We start from the raw sequence: 24008 nt of genomic DNA on the forward strand, positions 1-24008 counted from the left end.
TCTCGATCTCTCCCACTATGGCGCGAGTCCACACTTTCGTAGTACCACGATGTTGGAGGAGAGAAAGGAATGAAAGCACCCTTAATCCCTCATTCTAGATGATGGTGAGAACCATAATCTCAATGGGGCAGGGGAGCTTATAGTTGAAGCTGTATTAGAAGTTTCCCGAACCCTGTTTCTGAAGTCATTAAGCAGGAAGCTCAAGTCCAAATTTCTGGATCAATCAAAAGCCAACAAAATCATCTTTTTTTTAATATGTTTGCATGCGTTAGTCAATGTGTACATTAGCGGGTACAAACGCAAGGCGACACGGCGAAAAGTCGAAAAAGCAGGGGAGGTTGGAACTTGGAAATGGACGCACGCGCGGAGCTTGGCATCCATCCATCAGATTGGACCGACCCGCCCCCTTCCTCTTCTTCCTCCGGCGGCCACTAATCGCCCGCCGCTACGACTTGGAACTTGGACCCCTTCCCCTTCCTTCGCTTCCGTTCCATTTCCCCGCTCGCCCACCTCAATTATCCAGCAGGCACCACCGCGGACCTCCCGTTCCGATTTCTCCACCACCCAACCCCCCACCCCCCATCGATCTTTCTTTCTTCCGTTCCGTGTGTGGCGCGGCATCTCCCCCGTGGAGTACAAGAGTCTCTGCGGATTCTCGCGAGCTTGCGAGTCAACCTAGACTCTCTCCGGTCAGGTTTGCTGGCTCTGCCTGCCGCTGACCCGGAGGAGGAGGAGCCAGGAGGGAAGAGCGCGCGACCGCCGGTGATGGACGCCGGAGGAGGGGTGCAGGCGCAGGGGGTCAACCCGGACTGCCCCAACGCCGCCAACCCCTTCCACCGCTGCGCCGAGTACTGCCCCGTCCCGGCCCCGAGGGCCGCGCCCAAGCCGTCCCCGCCTCGTCCCCGGCCGGCGCAGAACGGGACCAGGAACGGGGACGGCGGGAAGCGGGTTGTCCCCGCTGCCGCCGCCGACGGCTCGGAGGAGGAGCGGGCGGTGAACCCGGACTGCCCCAACGCATCCAACCGCTTCCACACCTGCGCGGAGTACTGCCCCGTCCCGCCCCCACGAGCGGCGGCCAAGTCGCCACCGCCACCGGGGCCGCGCCACGCGGTGCATAACGGGACCGCGCACCGCGACGAGGAGGAATGCGAGATTACGGCCGCCGATGATTCGGATGAGGCAGGCAAGAGCGTCGAAGAGTCTCCGGAGGTGGGCGGGGCGAGGAGGAGCGCGCGGCCGCCGGCGAAGGACGAGGAGGCCGGAGGAGAGAGGCAGTGGCAGGTGGTCAACCCGGACTGCCCCAACGCCGTCAACCCGTTCCACCGCTGCGCCGAGTACTGCCCCGTCCCGCCCCCCAGAGCCGCGGCAAAGCATCCGCCGCCGGCACAGAGTCATGACGGGAGCACGCACAGCGACCCTGGCGGGCTGCACCCCAGGCCGCGCCGCCGCGACAAGGGCGGCGGCTCCGGCGGCCTCCCCCTCTACGTCTTTCGTAAGCGCCTCTTTCTTTCTGCAACGCCGGCGTTCGCCGCGGCAACTCCGCAGGCAAACTTCCATCTTTACTCGTTTCTGGAAAAAATTCCCATCCTTTTGCGTGTCATCGCAGTGCGCGAAGGTTCTGATGGCGACGGCAAGAAGGTGGATCCCCGGTGCCCCAACGCGCCCAACCCATTCCACGTCTGTACCGACCATTGCCTTGCCAAGATGGCTGAGGCTGGCCGCTCGTCGGAGGGCGCCAAGTCGCCATTATCCCTCTTCTCTCGCCACTCCCGCCGCTCCTCGTCGTCGTCCGAAGGTTATTGCTTCATCATCCTTAGTGTTAGCCTGTCTCCTACGAGCTGACGTCTTGGCCAGCTGGAGGAGGAGCTTATTGGCAATTGCACTAATAAATTTCCGTGTCTTTGGTTGTTGGTTGCGTCAGAGGGTAGCGTGAAGTCGGCTGGAAGTAGGAAGGTGGATCCGAAGTGTCCCAATGCCGGCAATCCGTTCCATGAATGTGGTGAGCATTGTGGTGCCAAGATGCAGCAGGTGGAGCAGCACAAGGGGACCAAAATGCAGTCCCCGCGAAAGAAAGGTAGGGCATTGCATATTGATGTGCTTACTTATTGATGTGGAGTTCATGTGCTTAGTTCATGGCATTGAATTGGTGTGACGAATTGTGATATTAGTCCTCCTGCCAACTGTTTGACAAGTTTGGTGGTTCTCATCCAATAAATTCATCAACTGTTAGAGATTTTATATGTTGTCGTTTCATTTTATAGGGAATCAGGGAATTATGTCTGTATTTGCTTGCATTCTATATAAATATGTTACCTGCGGGTTTCCTTCTGTTATTTTAAATTTGCATTGCTGTAACCATATTGGTTGTGGTTGCAGGGGGAAAGGATGTTACCGTGATTCCAAATTGGAAGGTTGATCCGAGGTGCCCTAATGCGTCCAATCCATTCCATATGTGTGCCCAGTATTGCTTTGATCATTTGATTGAAACAACGCAGACAAGTGCAACCAAGTCAGGTGTGTTCTTTTGGTCTCCCTGAAACTGCAAGCAGCGTGCACATGGGATACACAGCATTGCTGTAAGGGTCAATGGACTCTCTCTGGTTGATATATTTATGCTTTGCAATTTATCTGTTTATTTTCAGACAAGAAAAAAGGCAAGGCTGTTTCTAAAGAAGTAGAAAGAGAAATTAATCCTGATTGTGCCAACGCATCCAACCCCTACCACAAGTGTGGTGAACACTGTAAGAGAAAAGGGTGATAGATGAGGAAGGTAATTTGCACTCACTGATTCACTATTCTTTAGGAATCATGGGTCAATTAATGATAACTTAAGAAAACATTCTTCAATTTTAATGGCCATCAAGCCAAAGCTAGGTGGTTTTAAATTTAACCTTGCTAGGCCCTTTTGGACTGAGTTCACCCTCATTCACGATCACGACCTCGCCCGGTTAAAATTTTGTATTGTAATTTGTTTACTACAGCTAGCAAAGTTCCTCTTGACTGAGTCCATCACTCGTTTAAAAATAGCTTATATTTCAGTCAATCGCTAAATTAATGTTGGTAACATGGAAAGCGGAGAACTTCTGCATGTCTATGTCCCTTAAGAGCTGTCAGCCTTCTATTGTCCATTATTCACCATTTTGTTTGGTACAGAGTAGAAATATGTAATGCACACAGATTTTCTATCTTTTCCTTATGCATGTAACTCTAGAGCAAAACTTAGCCTATCACCCTATTTTCCCTGGTCATTCTTTGAAAACTTGGCATGTCAATCGACCATGTTGCAGATTGCAGTTTTTTTCCTTCAATATAAAAAAGAAAAACCTAGCCATTGCGGTTGTTGGATTTGGATACAGAAAGATATGAAAAAGATACTGAACATAAGTATCACATGGCCTTCTTCCTTTATTTATGTGTTTCGATTATACTAGTGAGGTTTCCTTCTTTATTGGGGAGTTGACAGTATCTCCTTTTGTGCTGAATAGGCTGTTGAGACAAGGCTTCTTCGGATGACCAATGATGGCGAAAAATAAGCAAATCCCATCTACAATAGTCTTTCAGTAGAGGCTGTGTTTTCTGTCGGCTCCATTTTGTAGAGTGGCTGCGGCTGTTTCAATCTTTTGCAGTGTGCTTCCATATGTATATTTTTTTCATTGTGCCATTTGCACCATAACACATATATAGGCCCCTCCCATGTAATGTATTTCCTGAAGGTTGTACAAATAGAAGCTTCCTATTTGTTCTTTTTTTTTTGCACTTATATATAAATGAAGCAGGTCTTCCATCCCATCATCATTCACCAGTGTCTTCCTTCATCATCATCTTTATTATTCGAGGAAAAGGAGGGAGGCGCATTAATCGCCGGCGGAGCTTACGTTCGTTAGCAAGTCGAGCTTGTAAACCAAGATTTGTGGCCATTTAATCTTCTGCTTTTCATTTTGTCATCGATGAACACAGGTGCGGCTCATAATAGGGCCACCCCTTTGACAAGTACTCCTGCTGCTCTTTCTGGTTGGAAGGGAAAAGCTTCCAGAATCTGCTGTGGCTCCGTGCAGTTGCAGGTCATGATGTCAGCATCAGCTTAGCAGAAGAACAGGCCCTTTGCTATAAATGATACAGGACAGACCATGTCATTGCTGGACCATGGAGCAATTCTGAATTTTTCTGATTTCTGAAAGGATTGTTTGAGCTGTCGAATTCAGGGTCCGGGGTCTATTTTTGACCGCGAGAGGAGGGGATCGATGGGAGAATTGTTCGACCCTGCAAGAATTCCGAGGGCCCTGGTTGTGTTTGGTTGCGGTCTGAAGCCGTCGATTTCAGGTTCGCATTCTCGTTTTTTGACTATGAGAAGGGTGGGTCCGTGGGTGCCTCTGGGTGACGCCGCGGATGACGCGGGGATGCGGACAAGCGGTCCGCAGCTTGTTGGGTGACTCTGTTGATTGGTTAGCTGGACGACCTCTCGGGCCTGGCTCGTCTCGTGCAAAAAGGACTCCCCAGCCTAACTCCGCACATACGAGAAAAATGAGCGTTTCCGACGAGGCAGGCTCGCTCGGTGCAAGTGCTTTGGACGCCTAGATTTTTGGCACCACGCGTGCACGGCGTATTAGCGTGGGAGTTTATTTGGGTCACCACCTTGTTAGCGCCAATAGTCTGCATTAATCTCACCGCTCTCCTCTTCCTTCAATCTTATCCTCTCTCAGTTGACTGGCTCACCAAGAAACCTCTCTCCAGTCTTCCTCTCCTCTGCTCTTCATGTTCCCCTCCTTTCCGATCCACGAGAGAGGGCTTTTGATTTGCTTCGATTCACCGCCCTCCTCATCTACTATTCGTCTCTACTTTGCATTGATTTACATTTTTCCGCACAAGAGGAGGCTTGGATTCCAGATTGCCTTGCATGGTTGCACAGGGTAATGAGGCATGTGTTTCCCATCTATTTTTCTAGTCAGATTGCCTCTTGCTATTACTTGAAAAATTTGTTGCATCTTGCGGTTTTTAGTATAGATCTACTGCCGTAGCTTTGTCACCCCTCTCGTTTTCACTGTGTAGGGTTATAGTCAGTTGATTTTTTATCCGCTCTGCTAAAAGGTAAAAAGCTAATTAATTCTTCCATGAATTTCGATTTGCACACGATTCTTGTCCTTGTAGTTAGAGGGATGTTAAATCCCTGGATGCCATTCTTGTTTTCGGTATAATTTACCATGTTTAATTAGCTAGAGTAACCAAACCGCGTCTCTAAGCAGCTAGGGTAGGCAACCAAACATAGCACCTTTGCATGCGACGAGCCTGTCTCGGTGGGCCTGGCTCTCGGATGCGAGCCAGGCCAGCCAGATTCACAAACCAATCTTGAGGGCGGGCGGGTGGTAGACTGGTGGTCGTTGCGCTTGCGCACGGCTGGCCGTGGCCGGCGGGCCGGCGGGGCAGGCGGTTGCGTGGCTTTTTTATTCATGGTTCACACGTACGCGGCGTGAGGACGAACGGAACGGAAGACAAGTCGCGCCAAGCGAGCGCGCGCTCAGCTCGCGTCCGGAGCCCGGACCTCTCTCTCTCTCTCTGGTTGGTAGTACACTAGTACTAGTCGTATTACAACTGCCGCGCACCGTATCTTCCTTCTTTTTCCTTCTAGACTAGACAGATCCTTCGTCTCCGTGCGACCGTGCTGCTGACTCTTCTTCATTCTTCAGCGGCGTGTTGTTTCCTGGGGTCCCAAAGCTTAACTGCTGCTTAGTGCAACGGCGATCAAGTCACCGTAGATGCAACTTTTGCAGACTTGCAGTGCGTATATCGTTGCAGCTGCTGCAGCAGAGTGCACACTGACTTTTTTTTTATATTTTTTTCATTCAAGGGACCAACTGCCAAGGTCAAGTGAGGGCTGTTTGGATACGAGGTGCTAAATTTTAACAGTGTCACATCGGATGTTCGGATGCTAATTAGGAGGAATAAACATGAGCTAATTATAAAACTAATTGCAGAACCTTGTGCTAATTCGTGAGACGAATCTATTAAGCCTAATCAATCCATCATTAGCAAATGGTTACTGTAGCACCACATTGTCAAATCATGGACTAATTAGGCTTAATAGATTCGTCTCGCGAATTATACTCCATCTGTGCAATTAGTTTTATAATTAGCTTATGTTTAATACTTTTAATTAGCATCCAAACATCCGATGTGACAGGTGTTAAATTTTAATAGGGGTGTTCCCAACACCCCCTTAAGTACACACAGTTCTACTAACGGGCCAAGTGGGATGGTCAGTGTACGTGCATTTGGGCCTGTGCGAGCAACCAAAGGAATCCGAACGCGAAAGGCCCACGCACTATGAGTCCAACTCCCACGCTCGAAACCCAAACGAGAAAGAGCAACAAAAAGCCCAACCCGACACGGCATCACCGCCGCCGCCGCCGCGTCTCCTCTCGTCTCCCCACAATCCGCACCCGAGCGAGCTTAGTCTCCGACGGAGTCGAACCGACCCTACCCTAACCTAGATAGGGTTGCGTCGATCCCCCGGATCCCGGACCCGGGCGCGCCGATGGGGAAGGAGGACGCCGTGGCGGGGCCGGCGGCGGAGGGGAAGTCGCGGCCGGAGTGCATCAACTCCTCCAACCCCTACCACGAGTGCTCCGACTACTGCCTCCGCAAGATCGCCGAGGCCAGGCAGCGCCTCGACGACGAGCTGCCCGACTCGTGGAAGCGCCCGCCGGAGCAGCGCACCGTCCACCCCAACTGCGTCAACGCATCCAACCCGTACCACGACTGCTCCGAGTACTGCTTCAAGCGCATCGCCGATGCCGAATCAGGTGGTGCGAGCGACCCCTTTCCGTTCGTAGTTTCGATTCTTTTTGGGGCGAATTTAATTCGTCGCCAAGGTTTTTGAGAGGTCAATTCGAGTCGTCATTAGGTTGTTGTTTGCTTATCGTCTGCTTGATTGACATTGTTATTAGGGTTGGAGCGTGGGGAGCCACAACCGCCTTCTATTGGTGCTGGCACGTCTGACGCCGCAGATCAGCAACCTGATGATAATGATGCTGAGAAGGAGGAGGACGCTGGTGCTGACGATGGTTACCCGCAGATGACTGAAAAGCAGAAGAAGCTCTTCGAGCTGCGCCTTAAAATGGTATGGTGAATCGGTGATTCCAAGCTTTCTTTACCTAGTGTATCCTTTTATTGTCCCGCTCCATATATCCACTCATTTCCTCTATGTTTGATTCCCTTCAGAACGAAGCAAGGAAGGCGAACCAGCAGGCGATGGTTGCTGAGAAGAAGAGGATGGAGCCTCGTGGTGAGAGTAGAGGTGTTTCTAAGCAGAAGTGGCTGGAGGACAGAAAGAAGAAGATCGGAAAGTTGCTCGACTCGAATGGCCTTGATATGTCAAAGGCTTACATGCTTGATACACAGGAGACAGCGGAAGGGAAATACAAGAAATGGGAAAAGGAACCTGCACCTTATGGATGGGATGGTGAGCTCGTCGCTTTGCTCATAAAATCTGCAGTGGTTTGACTCATATAGATAAATGAATAATTGAATATTATTCCATTGAAATTTCAGAAGAATGCATATACTGGCAAAAGCTGATAATATGACTGTTTGTTTATTGTACAACTGCTCTCCTGTGTGCTGTTTAATATCTGGTGAATTGTTGCCTTTTCTGCATTAGGATCTAGCTTGTATGTGCTTAGGAGAATGTCTGGTTAGGCATTACTGTGGTGGTCCTTTTCCTTTGGAGGATTCTTATCTATGATAATTGTCTTACAGTGTGAACAGTTGTAACATATAGGTGGTGTTTGGTTAGCTCAAATGTAACGTAATATGATTACTGAAGGTAACGAATCCCATTACATATGTTTGGTTGCGGTAGTTTGTAATCAATTGACATGTAATCGAATACCTTACCTAAATAATATCTATACAAGCTTGTTACCCCTCCTCCCCCACCGTAATTAGATACAACACCCACACCGTAATCAGATACAACACCCACACCGTAATCTGATTACGTTACCAGAGTGCAACCAAACAAAGAGGGTAATCACCCATTCCACCGCCAAATACACTGTAATTTGATTCCCTTTGCGTTTACGTTACCTTAGTACGAACCAAACACTATCATAGATATAATGGTATTATAATCATAAGACACAGCTCACTGAATAACTTGGTTTGTCCTTCATATGCCCGTTGGACCAGAAAAATAAGCTAAGTTTTTGGCAACATAAGGGGGAAATATATCTTTCTTTTGTAACCATTTACTTGCTACATAATATTCTATGCAAACCATATATATTGCACAACTGTTGCTATCTGAGTGTCATCTTTTTGTTTATAGTACCATTTACGAATTGCAATACTTAATCTTTTGTACAAGTATATCTTAAGTCTGGGAACTCAGAATTTGGCTTTCTGTATTCGAATCTTTTCCCTGCATCTGAGAGATTTTGCTTATGCTTGCAGTTTTCAATCAAAAGACCTTGTATGATGCATACAAGAAGAGGACCAAGAACATAGAGGTTGACATGGATGCTTACAATAAAGCTAAGGAAGCTGATCCTGAATTCTACCGTGATGCCTCGAGTCTCCAGTATGGGAAGGTACCGTCATATCACATCAACAGATACTTTTGTAGTCTTTTTTTAAGGCCCCTGTGCAAATGAAACGAGCCCCTAAATCGATTGGTGTTTTGTGTTGCCCAGGTCTCAAAGGTCCCAGATGAAAACATCGACAAAATGGTCAAGGAGCTCAAGGAGCGTGAAGAGAAGCGGAAATCATTCAGCAGGAGGCGCAAGTTCAACGAAGACAAGGACATCGACTCGATCAACGACCGGAACGAGCACTTCAACAAGAAGATCGAGCGGGCCTTTGGCAAGTACACGCTTGAGATCAAGAACAACCTGGAAAGAGGGACTGCCTTGCCGGATTAATAAGCTTGCGCAACTCTGTCTTCTGGCGTTGGAGCTAACCACTCAACTCTGAGCGAGTGGACCTGTTGTTTTTCGTGGCAGTAATTACTTACCGTGCTTGTAACTTGTGGCTGACAGTTTCATTTGGAATTGTAAGGTACCCACTGGGTTGTAATGCCGGGAAGGCTGATGCTATGTACAAACAGTTTTGAGTTATGTATTCATGTGAGCTGAATGAGTAATAGTTGTGTGGTTCCTTTTATGTTTATAATGCTGCCCCGAAGCGTGTCTCCATTACCGGAAGAAATTTAAGAATGAAGGAATCGTTGCTTTACGTTAAAAACTGTCTTGTTTTTTACTTATTTGATCCCAGCCGGACAGTTTTGAGTTTGACTGGACGTCTGACCGAATATGGTTCTGAATTGTGCTCTCTGTTACCTTGTGTTTCCATGCTGCTATACAGGAATGTAGCACGGTGTAGAGCAGCATTGCCATTGCAGGCAAAAGCAACAGAAGCAAACGTAAAATCCAAAGCAGGCAGCTCCTGTCATCAACTCAGCATAGCAAGGAACTAAAACAACCTGCACCGCGCCACGCTCCTGAACTCCGACGCCGGCCACCGCGTCCGCAGGCACCACCGCCCCAGTGTGTCTCCCATTCTCACCTCGCTGCCGCGTGCCCTCGCCACCAATCACCGCCCGGCGTGCTCCGCGCCAGCCTTCCTCATGTCGCCGCCGCGCCTGGACAAGCGCTGAGCGCCTGAGCCACGGATACTCGGATAGCCCCGTTCCCGGTGGCCTCCTTTTGCGCGCACCCGACGAGGCCGCAGCTTGCAGCGCCGGCCGCCGTCGCCGCCGGTCGGTGCCTGTCCAGTTCGCGAAGAACAGGGGGTGATCGGTATTTCAAATAACGACCGCCTTCTCTTTTTCGGTTCTCCCACTCCCGAATTCATCTGAGCTTGAAATTTCGTGGGATGATGCAGCTGTACTTTCTCCTCCTCTACAATGTTTTTGTTGAATCTTTCGTGGAGAATTGAATCGTTAATTTGGAGCGCAATTGAGGCAAGGGATTGGTCGGGATTTCAAATAACACCCCTTGCACTGTTGCACATTTATCTCTTTTGTTTCTTCCTCTGCCCGATGAATCTGAGCTTGAAACTTTGCAGGATGCTGCGGATCCGTACTCCCTATCTCTGAAATTTTTCTTAGAATTTTCGTTATGGTTTTGGGGCGAACAAAAGTGATTTGCCGGCTGCGCTGTGCAGCGGCAGGGGAGACCATTCGTAGACATGCCGCTTCCTGAGCTCGAATTCAGCATACGCCGAAGCCTGCAGACGCTGAAAGGAAGTTGGATACGAACTGGTTCTCCGTCAGGAAGAAGGGCCACCGGTCCCGGCAGGCTCGTACGTCGGCCGTCGCCGGCGGCGGCAGGAGGACCGGTGGGCGGTGGCCATTGCATATTTTACAAAGACCTCCCTAATTTGGATCGCGACTATTAATCGCGATCTAGTATTTACGGATAACCCCCTAAATTGGATCGCAACTATTGATCGCGATCTAATATTTTACACAAAACCCCCTAAACTGGATCGTGATTAATAATCGTGATCCAATTTGTTATAAATTGCCCCCTGGTTTTGCTTCGCTATCCTCCCATGGTCATGACCGTCGCTCCCCATCCCGCCCGCCGCCGGCGATGTGGATTTTCCAGCGATCCGTAGCCATATGTGCACGCATATCTCCCGCACAACCTTCCTTTCCCCTTGCTCCTCCACCCGCGCCGCCCTCCTCATCTTCTCCGGTACCGGCGGGCGAGGGTGAGATATTCCTGACTTGCTGTCGTACGCGCTGCTGATAGATATGGGTTCAGAAACCAGCTAGGTGAGGTCCGGAACGGCGACTTCGCTGCCTTCCCCGCTGTTCAGTTGCCTGCACCATCGTTGAGCTCAACGAGGGGGGTGAGGAGCTGCATCCATGTCCGGATCGATCGATCCTCGGCTTTGGAGATGCAGAAGGTAACGCCCCACTTGCGTGTCGGATTTTTCTTAGGGTTTGATTTGATTGGCTATTTGGCTGCAAGGATGGTTTTTTTAATTAGCTTCTGATTTGGTGGCCTTGCTTCGTTGTGCGCAGAGTGAGATGCTATCTCCAAGTTCAAGTCGCAAGTGCAGAGCTCGCAGGTATTGTTCAAAGCTAAACAGTTAGGTCGCGAGTATCAGCTGTTCCTGGATTTTCATTGAAATTGATCTGGGAGCATGTACATGTTCCACATAAACTGTTGCTGGCTTTCCATTGAACTTGATTGCATAGCTTTAGCATTTTTTTTTTTGGGTGAAGACACTTAGCATTGGTTTCTCTCTGGATTGTCTTAGAATGTTCCATTTGAACACTACTGGAATGTACTGGAATGAAGGTTTATATAACCCTGCTTAGAGCTGCTTTTCATTCCATGATGGGGCCCTTGGTACTTTGTGGAATCATGTGTGGAAATGGGGATTATGGGTCGCTATGATCATTTGATGGGTATCAGATTATGATTGGTTGTTATATCTTGATCATTTTGGCCATCTTAATTTATAATGAGACTGGTATATTGTTGCTCGCATTTATCAACACTTGACCTTTTATCCTGAGGTAAGATCAGTGATCTGAGTTTACCTTGAAAATTTTATTATCACATGACCAAGCTACATTAGTTCAGGCTTATCAGATTCACTACTTGCCTTGCAACAGTCACTGCACTCTTGCTTGAATCAGCTTATATCCTCTCTGAGGATTTCAACAAATGTCTGATATCTAATAATCTGGGCATGCCAGCAGCAAATCTGGGGAGGAATAAACCAACCTTCCTTGTCAAAATGATTATTAACACTGCAATGCGGACATGCACGTTTGAAATAGTTATCATCATTTTTGTTGTGCAGTGCGCCACTTTTTCTTATTTTGAACGATTGCTTTCAATTTTTAGGCATGTTTGTTTCATAGATGCTTCCTGAACATTTTATAATTTCCTGTGCAGAAGATAACTCAGTTCTAATCCATTATATTCTTATGCAATCGCAGTTTTTCCGTTTGGTTCTGCTATCTACTGTATATTTTTATAATGTTTTGCAAAATAATTTTGAGAAACATTAGAGATGTGCTATGTTAGACCCTCCCCCTCAATTGAGTAGCTGACATTTTATGGCATACCGCAGCACTCTGAACTTCAAGAATGTCTTGCTCGTTGTGCTCAACGCTCATTGGCTGGACGTGTTACCTAATCTTTTATTCAGCTTATCATGCAGTATTGTTCAGATAGACCGATACTTCTTTTTGTGCGTGTGTTCTGGATGTCCTGGCATGTCTGTCTGTATAGGAGGGTCATATTATTGTGCCCATATGCAATCATATGGAAATACTAGTGGCCATCATTGTTTCAGCTAACTGTCAGTCTGCATTGAGCTATCCATTATCTAATTTGAAAGACCAATCTGATGCAATTTTCAAGAGCAGTCCTACTCATACTTCTCTCTCTTTCGGAGTGCGGCCTTCCAGAAATCCTGTCTAGGGTTTAAGGGGCAGAAGCTACATATCTACTACCCTGGTTTATATCCATGATGCTGGATTTTTTTTTTATTGTGATTCTAGCTTGAGATTTGGGAATAAAAGGCATTGTTGTTGTTGTCATTGCTGTTGTGTGCTCCAAAGAACAGAAACAGACTGCAATGTTTTAGCTAGACCTAGTATACAGAACTGCATATTTCAATTTCATATAATTGAGACGAGTAACCTACAAACAGTTCTCACTTTTACTGTGCACCGTGTTCACATGGATTACAGTTCAGATGTCGTGTATTGCTGCTTCTCTCTTTACATTTTCAGCTTTTGAAAATGCTGTCTTGAGTATTTTGTCCTGTATTTATATTTTTTTTTGTAATGGTTTCAAGAGGCAATCTCTAAATAGGACCTTTGCTTTCTGCAGGAAAACCATTCCTCTTTGCTACAGCAGGAAACAGAGAAACTTCATGGAGATATTGATAAGATGAGGAGTGAACTTCAAGGGGATGGGGGTACGACGGCTAGATGGCTCCGATCTGACCTGGAGTCCATAGCGACGGCCATATAAATAAAAGGGAATAGACGAGAGAGAAGGGGAGTTGCGAGCAGATTCAATCCACCGGTGTTGTTTCGCAGGTTTCGTTCGTCTTTCGGAGAAGTCGCCGTATCCATCCGATTTGCGGTGGTGGGGGCATGGCCGCGGCACTTCGATGCCTGGTGAGGAAGATGGCACGCGCACCACCGTCGCATCATCCTCGACTCTACTCGGGGCTTGGTCGCTCCTCCCCTACCCCGTCCTCCCCGCCGCCAACCAGCATCAAGGTATGTATCCGCCTGCAATCGGCGGTGCTCTTCGATTTTTGTACGTATTTCGTTCTCTAGGTAGTTGAGATCTACTCTACCTACCTTTATTATAAATCATCATCCTGGCTATTATAACCTCTTAATTCTTCCACAATTGCAAGCCTCACATCAGTCAAATCCAAACCAATCCACTAGTCCATGTGCAAAAGGCAAGCAAACCAATCTAATCTACTTTTTCATGCTATATCACCACGGTTTAGCATCCGTTTCCAACCATTCAACCAAGCACTCCTTCACGGTTGTTTTTTCATGTAATTCGTTGTTTAGGCAATGAGATCAAAATAGCCTGAAAGGGGTGCTGCAGATCGATGAAATCTGTGCTTCATCGAGCAGGATAGTTTGTAGAGGGTGTAGCTCCTGCGCAGGCTCGCCATGACTCCTCCCTGCATAACAGTGTGATGGAGCTCTCCGCGCAGGGCCTCGCCAGAGAACACTGTCTCTATCTCTATACCCACTAGTCACTTCCTGCTTCAGGGTGGTCCAGAAAGGTTTTTGTTTCTTTTTCTTTTATTTTTGACTGGTGGACCTCACAAACAATGCCCCTAGGGGATCAGTTTTTTCCCATGGGCTGAAACCGTGTTAACCTGAAAGTTCAAACTCATAAACAATAACAAAATCTTTTGAGTTTGAAACCAAGGTAAACCACCTTTGTAGTATATTCTAATAGAGAATAATGGTTACAGCTACATTAGAGATCATGCCATTGTCTATGTTACAATCTTGTATTCAATTTCTTTTGTTATGTTGTTTGATACGTTCTTTACTTTTCGTCAGGATCCTACTCTGGACAAGGAAAATCTCATTAAATTGGAACGGTACAACCTCCTGTTCCTTTCTCTCTCTCTTTTCTTTTCTGGCCTCTCATCCAACATGTCATCAAGTCACAAATTGTCAATTTTCACTATGTAGTCATATATCTGCATTATTTCAATTTTAGGAGCTGTAAACGTTTATATGATAACTGATAAGATATTGTTACTTGCATTTGTGATTTTCAGCGCAAAGGCACAATTCATAACGACTACAAACACTTGTGTTTGCATTTTGATGTTTGGTGGTTCGCTTTATTTTACTTTTGTTAAGCCGAAGTTGAACGAACTGAGGGACAGAGTAGAAGCTCTTTCTAGAAAAGTAGCAAGGTTGAAGAAGGAAGAGGACGTAAGACAAGCCAACAACATGCAAACCTCAGGTATTTATTTCATATGCCCTCCTTTTCTTTTGCTTGGCTTAAGCTATGCAAGCATTAAGAATCGAATTTTGTTATCATTGGTGAATTATTAGCATGACTATTGATAGGGGAGGGAATATCGATTAAGAGAAACTACCAATGAACATAAATGAATGCAAAATATCTTACTATTTTACACCTTGCTATTTGAGAAGGCATATGCGAACTGCATCAGTATGGTGTTTAGCTTGGTTAGGAACACATAGTTTTCCTTTTAGCTATCGTGCATTAATAACATATATGTTGTGTTACATTTAATATTGCAATTGCTAACTTAACATGTGCAGCAGGAGGACATGAGAAGGATCCTGGTGGCCACCAAGCTTAGATGAGGCCTAGAGCACGGGGCAAAAGAGTTGAGATGAGAGGCTTTAATTGTGCTCGTTTGCCCTTTTGTTCGATCTCGGTTAGGATATTGTAATGCTAGCTGATAATGATCTATGTTAATTTTTTCTTTTGGTGCCTGCGCCTTCTTTTTGTTTGTGGGGTTGTTGCGTTGGATGCCATGCAACCGAATTCGTTTGCTTCCTGAAGTCTTGGGAGTCATGTTGCTCCTCTGGTGAAAAGTGAAAAAGCTCTACAGGTGATTGCTCATGCACAAACCGTGCCCAGCGTGTGAGCATTCACAAAGGTTTGCTCTGAAATCACTCCATGCTCCACCAGTTGCGCCTCGAACCCCCCAAGGCGTCCCCCGGCGGAGAGTTCGCCGCCTTCCCCATTAGGGTTGGCGGGCCAAGCGCGCGGAGAGAAGCGGAGCCAGCCGCCGCGGAGTCCCCTCCCCAACCCCAATCGCCGGGTCCTCGGCTCGATCGCCTCCACCTCCGCCCCTCCCAGCCCCGCGCGGAGGTATCCCTCGGCGGAGGCGGCCGCCGCCTTCCGCACGGCGCCCTCGTAAGGCTTCGGAACCTCGAGGAGAGACACGAATCAGGAGGACCGCCGCGGTGGTGGCCCGGCGAGGCGGACCGAACGAATCCCTACGCGTGGTTCCTCCTCCCGATCGCCGCCCGCTCCATTGGTGAGAGAGGAGAGAGAGGCGTTTGGGGGCGGCCGCCGCTGGGCGGGGGCAAATCGAAGCTTCGGCTCGATTCGATTCAGGCAGCAGCAGCTTGCCCGGACTGACGACGGGCCCTAATCATCCCCAAGATGGGTCGCTCACATGGGCTTTATTGGGCCTTGTTCGGCTGGAAAGACATGGCCTTTCGGCTTGCTTGCCTATCATGGGCCTCGGCTCAGAAAACATGCTACTCTTTCACTACTTTTAAATTTCTGATTAAATCCTCCTCCGTTATGCTTGGGGTAGGTGCTGCTGGATCATGCATGCGGCCCCCAAGATATAAGAGTATAATAGACAGGTGCCGGCCAACGTGAGGGGGAGCAAAAAGGTCACCTTTGTTGGCGAGCGGACTACTCGATCTGTCTTTTGCGCATATTGTATTGCAAAAATATTGTATGTTTGGCATGCATCACGCATCATCAGGCTCTAGTTTATTGGCCGACTAGGAGAGACCACGTATACAAATGGCCAGGCCGGCAGCTGTGGATGGAGCACTTCAATAATACTATTGTATACTACTCCCCATTCTATATTCTATATGGTAGGTCGTTTTAATTTTTTAGTTTAGATGTATAATAATATCTATAAACCTAGAAAAGTTAAAATGACCTGCAATTTTGGAACTACTTGAAACATTCGTTGAGCTATACATATTTTGGCTGCAGCGTTGAGGTTGATAATATACACAGAAATAAGTAATGAGCCGAAAAGTTTGGGCTTAACTAGTAGTACTCCCTCCGTTCTAAATTATAGGTCGTTTTATCATAGATATTATTATGTATCTAGACATACACTATATCTAAGTGCATAACAAAAACTATGCATCTAGAAAAGTCAAAACGTCTTACAATTTGGAACGGAGGGAGTAGTACTCAATTGGTTACCTTTGCTGGCCACCGAGGAATTGTTCTTATTAATCGATTGCTTGAGGTCCAAACGGTCAAGGAGCGTGAGGTCGATCGGAATAGGTCAATAGGATACGCGTGCAGTCTGGTGATGCTAGCTAGCTGCTACGGCTGCTTATAATTATAGAATTGGTGCGTCGTCGTTATTGGCTGTTGACGTCTCGCATCTGAACTCTCGTTGACATGTGGGGGCAAGTTGGTGAAAAAGCTATGTTTGGCATGTTCTAGGGGGCAGAGTTTTGGCTTAGCAGCTGTGCATGTGTTTCGGGTATCTGCCCTGTTCCTTTCTGATAAGGTGCCCTCCACCCCCCCATATGTGGTCACCGGTCATGCATGTTTGTTGTATATTTGTGTGTAGGAGAAAAAAGAGGATATCAACAGCAAAAGTGTTGTACACCTTTTTTACATTGTTATAAATTTGTTGCTTCTATATTGGTGGTTTGTATGTGAACCTGAGGGAAAAAAAATAACAAGTGAAGCTTGTGCTTTACTCACAGGGCTTTATGAAACAAGACAAGGATGGTAGTTTATTATATGCGCAACGGAGTGATGGTCACTAAGCGTTTTTTTTTTGCCGCAGAGTTACGGTTCAGATATTCTCTTGAGCAAAAGCATGTGCGTGCTTCACTGATTTGTAGTAGGTCGATTAAACCTATTGAAAGATGCATAGTAGACCGGAAGAAGCAATACATGCAAGTACAGTTTTTTTTTTAAGGCTGACTAGATCGACTTTTGCTCCAAGTCATTGTTCCGTTGTTCGTCTAAGGGATGTTTAGATACTAGGTGCTAAATTGTAGCAGTGTCACATTGGATGTTCGGATGCTAATTAGGAGGACTAAACATGAGCTAATTATAAAACTAATTGCAAAATCTCTGGACTAATTCGCGAGATGAATCTATTAGTATCAAACATCCAATGTGACATGTGCTAAACTTTAGCTAGTGGTATCCAAACACCCCAACAAAGGACGAAGGATGAAGGATGATGTACGTAGTATTGTTGCCACAAGTGCCGACCTATCAGCAAGATATCTAGCTTGGCTTGTGGAAAATCAATCAATTGGAGACTACTGACTGGCTGGTACGTCCTCCAATTGGCCGGATTACGTGATCTCGAGACCGCCTTGTGCAGTTTTGCTACGCTGGCGACGAGAGATTTTATTATAGGAGTAGCACCACAAGGCCAGAAAGCAATCCGTCAAGGTCAGTGCATTATTCCTTGGGAAGGCGAAGGACGCCCATGTGCCTGCCACCAATCAGTGCAGCTGAGCACCCGAAAAGGTGATCGATGGACTGTTATGCCGCAGCAGCAGGCGGGATCCCGAAAAGGAGGCAATTGATTGAGCCGGCACGCAACCGCAGGACCCAATCGGCCAATCCATCCACCCATCCAACGACCAATGGGTGCGCGAGCCGCTGGCACGTGACGTGACGGACCACCACGCCCGCCCATGTGCCTGTCTACGAGTCCGTCTTGTCCTCGAGAGGAGAGGAGGATGAACCGGTCACGGCCCCCGGCGCTCGTAAAGGCCAAAAGGTGCCTTTTCGCTTGGATCCGTGCGCACGCTTTGTTTAATCGCGCCGATGATCCTCTGCGCCTGTTGCCTCGCAACTTGCTTTGCTTCCACCGTCGCCCCAGAGGCAGCTTTGCCTTCCTGCCGACACCTTCGGTCGTCCATGGCGCTCCCTCTGTGCAGGGGCAGCCTCTGTTTTCTGGGGAGTACATGCGCGAACAGGACGTGCTCAGGATTCTCTCCGCCGGTGAAAGATTATCGCGGGATATCGCTCTCCGGATCTTCCACACATTTATTAAAAACAAAAGGGAAAATCATTCGACCTCCAAGTCGCCCACGTCCATTGGAGACGAGACCGATGGATGGATGGTGCCGCGTGAGGCTGACCGACCACACACGACGGGCGGCAGCGCCCAAATAAATCGCAAAAGGCAGCGCCTGCTCCGGAAAAATCGAGTGGGCGAGGAAGGAAATATCCAGGCGGAACGAGTGGGCGGGGTATGGAGACGCCATCGATCCATCGGATCGGCCGGCGTGTGCTAGCTGTCTGTCGATTGACGATGGCGATGGAATTTTCCACGGCATGACGATGCAGTTTAATAATAATAATTAATATCGAATGTGTCTTTCAAAAGAACAATCAGTCAAATGTTTACCCTCACTTCGTTTCTCGCAATTATATTGGAGTGGAGCAATCAGAAGCAATGGTTGGGAGAAGGGATGGATGGTTGCCGACGAACAACACCTTTTCGCAGCTGACGCGCGCTGCTGCCAAAATAATAAAAAATGCCATGGCTGCATGTGCCCGCAAGACTAGGCCGGCAGCATGTACTTGTCCTAGACAACAATAATGCCCGAAAGGTTAGCTAGCTGAAAGGTCGCCTTGCCCTGCTCGTGTGCCCAATGCCGATGCGATGCGGCGGTCCATCCATCCCGTTCCCGTCCAGCAACAGCCAGAGCAGAGCCGATATGGGTTTGCGCCGGCAGTCCGGGGCACCATGACTCGTCCCGTTCCATGCGCTTAAGTCACGCCCCCGGCCTTCTCCCAGCTTCCGGCGATTGTGATGTGGACTTGCAGAAAGAACAAACTCCCCGCACAAGCCGAATGCATAAAACAAGTGCATGGATACCCTTGTTTCATGCATAAACATAAAGGACATTCAGCCTTCTCCTCTCAAATCATAGCAAAGAAGCCGGTAGCCACCAAGAACTTTCTCCGCTTCTCCTGCTCCATAAAAACGGGTGTTGGCTTTGCTACCGTCCCAAAAAGGCGATGATGACACAACCAAAACCAAAACCAAGCAGCCGTGCAAGTGCAAGCGCACGGGGGTGCCTTTACGCTTTGACTCCGGCCTGGCCTGCCCGTTGTGGGGGCGTCGCGTTCCGTTGGTTGGACGACCACCACCTTTTCGATCGCCTCTCATCGCAGACCTCATCCTCATTATCTCATCAGGCAGCAACGGCGGAAAACGGGAAAAGTCGATGCGTATAGTGTAGCTGTTGCACTGCGCGTGCCTGGCCGGACTCTCGCTTTGTGCAAAGCTGGCTGAAGACGTCCAAGGGAAAAAAAAAGGCTAAATGTTCAATAAAGCTGATGTGTACAAGTACAAAGGGGGCATGTATATTCTGAATTTCTAAAGCTGCTAGCAGTCCCAGAAAGCAATCTCTAAAGCAGATCAGCGGTTGACGATTGGCCTCCAACTTGTGTGAATGCGATTGTGCATAGTACGTGTTTGGTTGCATGCACTACTTGATGTATGCATGGGTGATCCTGGATGGTGAGGTTCAACTAGGGTGTGTTTGGTTGGTTGTATCATTTGATTCATGTATGAAATGATTCAAAATAATAATGATCCTTTTATTTGGTTGGGTGAATTGGACCAACTCATCCAAGATGAGGCCATCCCACTTAATACATTATTCTACGAATTAGAGTGAACCATATGGTACAAGCAAATTGGTTGAACCACCCCATCCAGGATCATCCATGCATGTATCATGTGGTGCATGCAACCAAACACACCCCTAATTTGCTTGTACCATATGATTCACTCTTATTAGTAGAATAATGTATTAAGTGGGATGGCTTCATCCTGGATAGGTTAGTACAATTCAACCAACCAAACAAACAAAAAGATCATTATTATTTTGAACCATTTCATACATGAACCAAATGATACAAGCAATCAAACTCACCCATACTGTAGTTGACAGAAATTGTTCGGCAATAGGCAATAATGGATTAGAAACAAACAGTATAACATTTTTTTGAATACTGCTATGCATTACGACTTAATACAATTGTTTTTTTTGGGTTGTTTTAACTTCCTCCGAGGTTTGAGCGATGTTTTTTGCTTAATAAAACTGAAAGTTAATCTTCTTATATCTGAAAAAAAAGACATGTGACAAATTTGCGAATCTCTCGTGAATGAACACCTTTTTGAGCGTTGAATTTTTGGCTAGCGGATAAAGCAATTCGCATCGCAAAAGCGCAACGAAGATGATACAACAATCGGACCCAACCGTGCAACTTTGTTCCGGGATGGAAAAAGTCGCCGAAAGCTTGTGCTTCTGGAGCTGGAGCTTTCCGCTAGCTTCGTTTTGCAGCATTCACTAGTAGAGAACTAGCCTTTAGTCCCGGTTGGTAGGGTGCATATCTTCCGAAAATCCATCCGGGATAAACCAACCAGGATAAAAGGGGATCTTTAGTCCTGGGTCCTTCAACCGGGAGTAAAGGTCACCCTTTAATCCCGGTTGGTGAAAGGGCCTGCCACGCCAGGCGCGGGACAGGCCCTTTACTCCCGGTTGAGTTTCCCAACCGGGACTAAAGTCCTACTTAAATTTTCATGCATGGCGTCTGAAATTTTCATGCATCACGTATATAGTACCGCGGCCCTTTTGTTAACCTTTAGTAGTTGAGACTTTTTTTATAATGGAATCAACTAGTATTTAAACGAATGAAATTTGTAATTAGACAATTACTATATATATACACAATTCTTATACACAATTCAACTAGTATAATGAAATCAACTATATATACAAATTGGTCTTAGCGCGTATTATATATACAAATCAAACTATATATCTACAATCTTCCCGTCGAGGTGTTGCTCGGAGCGTCTAATTGTTGTCCATCGTAATAAAATTCTCTTTGTGGATTTACCACCTCATCCATTAGGAATCCAATGAGACCTTCACATATTGCCGCTACTCTTTCTTTCTTCAAGAGTCCTTGTTGAATATTTAACATCTATAATTTGGAAATTTGTGAATATTACATGAACAATTTAATATAAGGAGCTAGAAAATAATTAACTAGTAATAGTTTTATTTTACGTACTTTAAAGTTGTGCGGCGTCATCTTTAGTCGCTTGGATCACATAAAACTGTGCATGTGCTCATAGATGTAGTAGCCACATAGATTATTCCCGGGTTCCTGTCTTAAGCACTTCTGTGCGGAAAAAAATAAGTTATGAAATATTTGTGTTATACAATGTACTAAATGTGCAGACTTCATACGTACCGGGAAGTCTGTGTTCCATGTAAGTTTTTCTTTGAATGGACCTTTGTGTGTCCTTATAAATTGTTTCCATGCGCTGCGGATTAGAATAATGAATGATATAGTGTAACCGGGATAAAATTTAGGAAACAAACTTTTGCATAGAGATAAAGGTCCAGAATTATTACAAGCCTAGCATGTCTTGCATGTCTTGGTACTCCACCGGATCTTTTCCTCAACGAATCGAAGATAGTGACGTGGCTTCTTTCAAGTTCAATTATAATGAGGATCTAGTGGAAGCTGCGTACGTAAAATGTTCATGCATATTAGAGCTAACTAATTAATCAGGTAAGGAAAAGGACAACGAAAGTAGACGGTATACACATACTTACTTGAAGTTGTATGGAAGTAGTATGAAATCCTTGAATTTTTGTTTGTCTAGGAAATTGTATACTTCCATCAAGGTTTTTTCCGACGATAATTGTATCTGTTTTTGGTTAACTACGGATGGATCCATGAAGCCAATATGTAGGTACGCCTCTCGTTGGCACGTCTGAATTAGCATGCTACATAAAATTTACATGTAGATAAATGGATACTTACAGAACCCAAGCGCTGATCAGAGAGACGTCCAGGGCATCATGATGGTACACTTCGTATATATCCTGAAAGTCTAGCCACAGAACTTTCTCGCCTTCGCCGTAAAAATCTATCGGTTTTACCTTAAGGCCCAACATCTCCCTCGAGTCGGCGGACACCTTCATGTACCATTGATGGAATTCGTACATCTTTGTTGATAGCTTTCGTACCAACTCAGGCCTTACTAGATATTTGCCTAGCTCAAAAGTCCATCTCGGTTCAACTGACGGTGCAGCTGGCGGCTCAACTTGCCCTAAACATTCATCAAGTCCCATACCGGTTTCTTCCATGAATTTCAATACTTGTGCTTGTTGATCCAAGGGCATTGCTGCTACCTTTTGAGCGTCTTTTTTTGATAAATGCCCGAGGTCTGGAACAGTACCACTGGAAGATGACTTTCCTTTCCTTTTATCCCTCCCATCAACCTTTACTAAAGCCCGTTCATAGTTTGATAGTAGTGGTATCCTTTTTTTGGCTTCTTCTTCCATTCTGATAAAAAAAAGTTTAAATCTCTTCAATTTACTAGCGGTGGCTCCATCTCCCTTACTTTTTTCTCTTCAGCTTGTTTCTTGAACCATGCACTGACCTCTGCTTGGATTTCTGCCCACTGTTCTGCATGACTCATTGCCTCCCAGCGTTCCTTACGAGTCACTTCAGGCTCCTTTGTTTTCTTCTTTCTATGTCTTTGCTTGGGAGGCGGTGCTCGTGACTTCTTTAGTGGTGTTGTAGGTTCCTTCATCGGGGCTGCTCTTAGTCCCGACGACGGTGATCGGGGAGGGGTGTTGTTATTGTCGTCGCCGCTCCCACCACCAGGATGTGGTGGAGATGGAGACCTTGATAGAGCAGGAAGCGACGGTCCTGGAGCAGGTTGTGCAGGAGATGACAGTCTCGAGCTATGAGGAGAAGGTCGATGCTGGGGATCTACGGGGAGCGGTCTTAAGCTCTGAGGAGATGGCTCCGTGCCGGGAATGATGATGTAGCGTTTGCGCCGTAGAATGATCCCATGAAGCGCATCTGCCAGTGTCCTTTCCCTGTTGCCTCCCGAGAGGTCGAGCTCTAGGCCTTCATATTGGCTATCAACAACCTACTCTACGCGGACGCTGGCGTAGCCAGGTGGAATCTCCATGCCATGGCTGCTCTGCCCTGACAGGATTGGTAATGCACTCCCGTACGCCACCTGCACATATAGCAGAAGTAAACAAGTTATTAAACTCCAATCCCAAGACATGGATCATTTGAGAAGATTGCATAAATATTTTGTATAAGTATACCTTAATAGTGAGGTTCCCGACCGGTGCATGCAGCTCACATGAGGTGCGTTGCGTGATGGCATCCACGGGGAACCGTTGCTCCTCCACCGGTAATCTGGGCGTCTGCGCATCGGGGACCCCTATAGAAGCACAACTGCTCAAGAGGCGTTAAGAAGGGCTCGCGTAGTTTGGATTCGGCAATGCTCTAGATTGGGCCAACTCCGCAACTGCGTGGGTCACTCGACGATTGATTTCCTCCAACATTCTTTCTTCTTGTGCCTGCACTTTGGATTCTAGCATCTGCCGCCAGCTCTCCTCGATCTATTCCTTTCTTCTCTTGCAGCTTCTGTACGATGCACTGTCACCTCGGAAAGCAAACTTCCACGGAATGACCCCGAACCCTCGGCAACGTCCTGGGTGCTCGGGATTACCGAGGGCCAATGTGAGCTCATCATTCTCTCGGTCCACCTTCAACCTCCCAGGTTTAGAATCTTCAATGTTCTTCATAAGACTTTCGACCTTCTTATGTATTGTCTCATTGAATATCAACGTCCCATCCTCTTGGCTCAGGGAGCCTCCATGAGCGTAATACCAATTTTTCGATCGTTCGGGCCATTCA

At 47.0% G+C, this 24008-nt stretch overlaps 3 protein-coding genes across 5 annotated transcripts; all 3 read left to right on the plus strand.

Annotated features, from left to right (window-relative positions):
* Nucleotides 1-310: 310 nt before the first annotated feature.
* Nucleotides 311-3743, plus strand: LOC117854087 (uncharacterized). Its single transcript, XM_034736368.2, has 6 exons — nucleotides 311-1492; nucleotides 1607-1795; nucleotides 1922-2074; nucleotides 2377-2514; nucleotides 2643-2770; nucleotides 3486-3743. Exons 1-5 carry the CDS (start codon nucleotides 766-768, stop codon nucleotides 2756-2758), a joined length of 1323 nt encoding a protein of 440 aa, XP_034592259.1. The 5' UTR covers nucleotides 311-765; the 3' UTR covers nucleotides 2759-2770; nucleotides 3486-3743.
* Nucleotides 3744-6388: 2645 nt separating this feature from the next.
* On the plus strand, nucleotides 6389-9136 carry LOC117852658 (uncharacterized). Of its 2 annotated transcripts, none has more exons than XM_034734849.2 (5): nucleotides 6389-6800; nucleotides 6942-7114; nucleotides 7216-7456; nucleotides 8449-8585; nucleotides 8688-9136. In XM_034734849.2, the coding sequence occupies exons 1-5, from the start codon at nucleotides 6530-6532 to the stop codon at nucleotides 8913-8915; spliced, it is 1050 nt and encodes a 349-aa protein (XP_034590740.1). In that variant the 5' UTR covers nucleotides 6389-6529; the 3' UTR covers nucleotides 8916-9136. The 2 variants fall into 2 exon arrangements, with proteins under 2 accessions (XP_034590740.1, XP_034590741.1); XM_034734850.2 differs by having other exon boundaries at nucleotides 6390-6797.
* A 276-nt stretch (nucleotides 9137-9412) lies between these two features.
* LOC117852659 (uncharacterized) lies at nucleotides 9413-14989 on the plus strand. 2 transcript variants are annotated; one of them, XM_034734851.2, is made up of 6 exons: nucleotides 9413-10908; nucleotides 11027-11073; nucleotides 12858-13255; nucleotides 14072-14112; nucleotides 14296-14486; nucleotides 14816-14989. In XM_034734851.2, exons 3-6 carry the CDS (start codon nucleotides 13127-13129, stop codon nucleotides 14851-14853), a joined length of 399 nt encoding a protein of 132 aa, XP_034590742.1. In that variant the 5' UTR covers nucleotides 9413-10908; nucleotides 11027-11073; nucleotides 12858-13126; the 3' UTR covers nucleotides 14854-14989. The 2 variants fall into 2 exon arrangements, with proteins under 2 accessions (XP_034590742.1, XP_072149463.1); XM_072293362.1 differs by having other exon boundaries at nucleotides 9428-10908; nucleotides 14813-14989.
* Nucleotides 14990-24008: the final 9019 nt, after the last annotated feature.

The sequence above is a fragment of the Setaria viridis genome, chromosome 4, assembly GCF_005286985.2.
Source record: "Setaria viridis chromosome 4, Setaria_viridis_v4.0, whole genome shotgun sequence".
NCBI classification, from domain to species: Eukaryota; Viridiplantae; Streptophyta; class Magnoliopsida; order Poales; family Poaceae; genus Setaria; species Setaria viridis.

Excerpts from the sequence above, each read along its gene's own strand:
- LOC117854087 (XM_034736368.2), top strand. The coding sequence starts at position 766 with ATGGACGCCGGAGGAGGGGTGCAGGCGCAGGGGGTCAACCCGGACTGC. Across the intron at positions 1,493-1,606 it reads CCTCCCCCTCTACGTCTTTC|TGCGCGAAGGTTCTGATGGC; the intron begins GTAAGCGCCTCT and ends GTGTCATCGCAG. Across the intron at positions 1,796-1,921 it reads CTCCTCGTCGTCGTCCGAAG|AGGGTAGCGTGAAGTCGGCT; the intron begins GTTATTGCTTCA and ends TGGTTGCGTCAG.
- LOC117852658 (XM_034734849.2), top strand. The coding sequence starts at position 6,530 with ATGGGGAAGGAGGACGCCGTGGCGGGGCCGGCGGCGGAGGGGAAGTCG. Across the intron at positions 6,801-6,941 it reads CGCCGATGCCGAATCAGGTG|GGTTGGAGCGTGGGGAGCCA; the intron begins GTGCGAGCGACC and ends CATTGTTATTAG. Across the intron at positions 7,115-7,215 it reads TCGAGCTGCGCCTTAAAATG|AACGAAGCAAGGAAGGCGAA; the intron begins GTATGGTGAATC and ends GATTCCCTTCAG.
- LOC117852659 (XM_072293362.1), top strand. The coding sequence starts at position 13,127 with ATGGCCGCGGCACTTCGATGCCTGGTGAGGAAGATGGCACGCGCACCA. Across the intron at positions 13,256-14,071 it reads CGCCGCCAACCAGCATCAAG|GATCCTACTCTGGACAAGGA; the intron begins GTATGTATCCGC and ends ACTTTTCGTCAG. Across the intron at positions 14,487-14,812 it reads CAACAACATGCAAACCTCAG|CAGGAGGACATGAGAAGGAT; the intron begins GTATTTATTTCA and ends TAACATGTGCAG.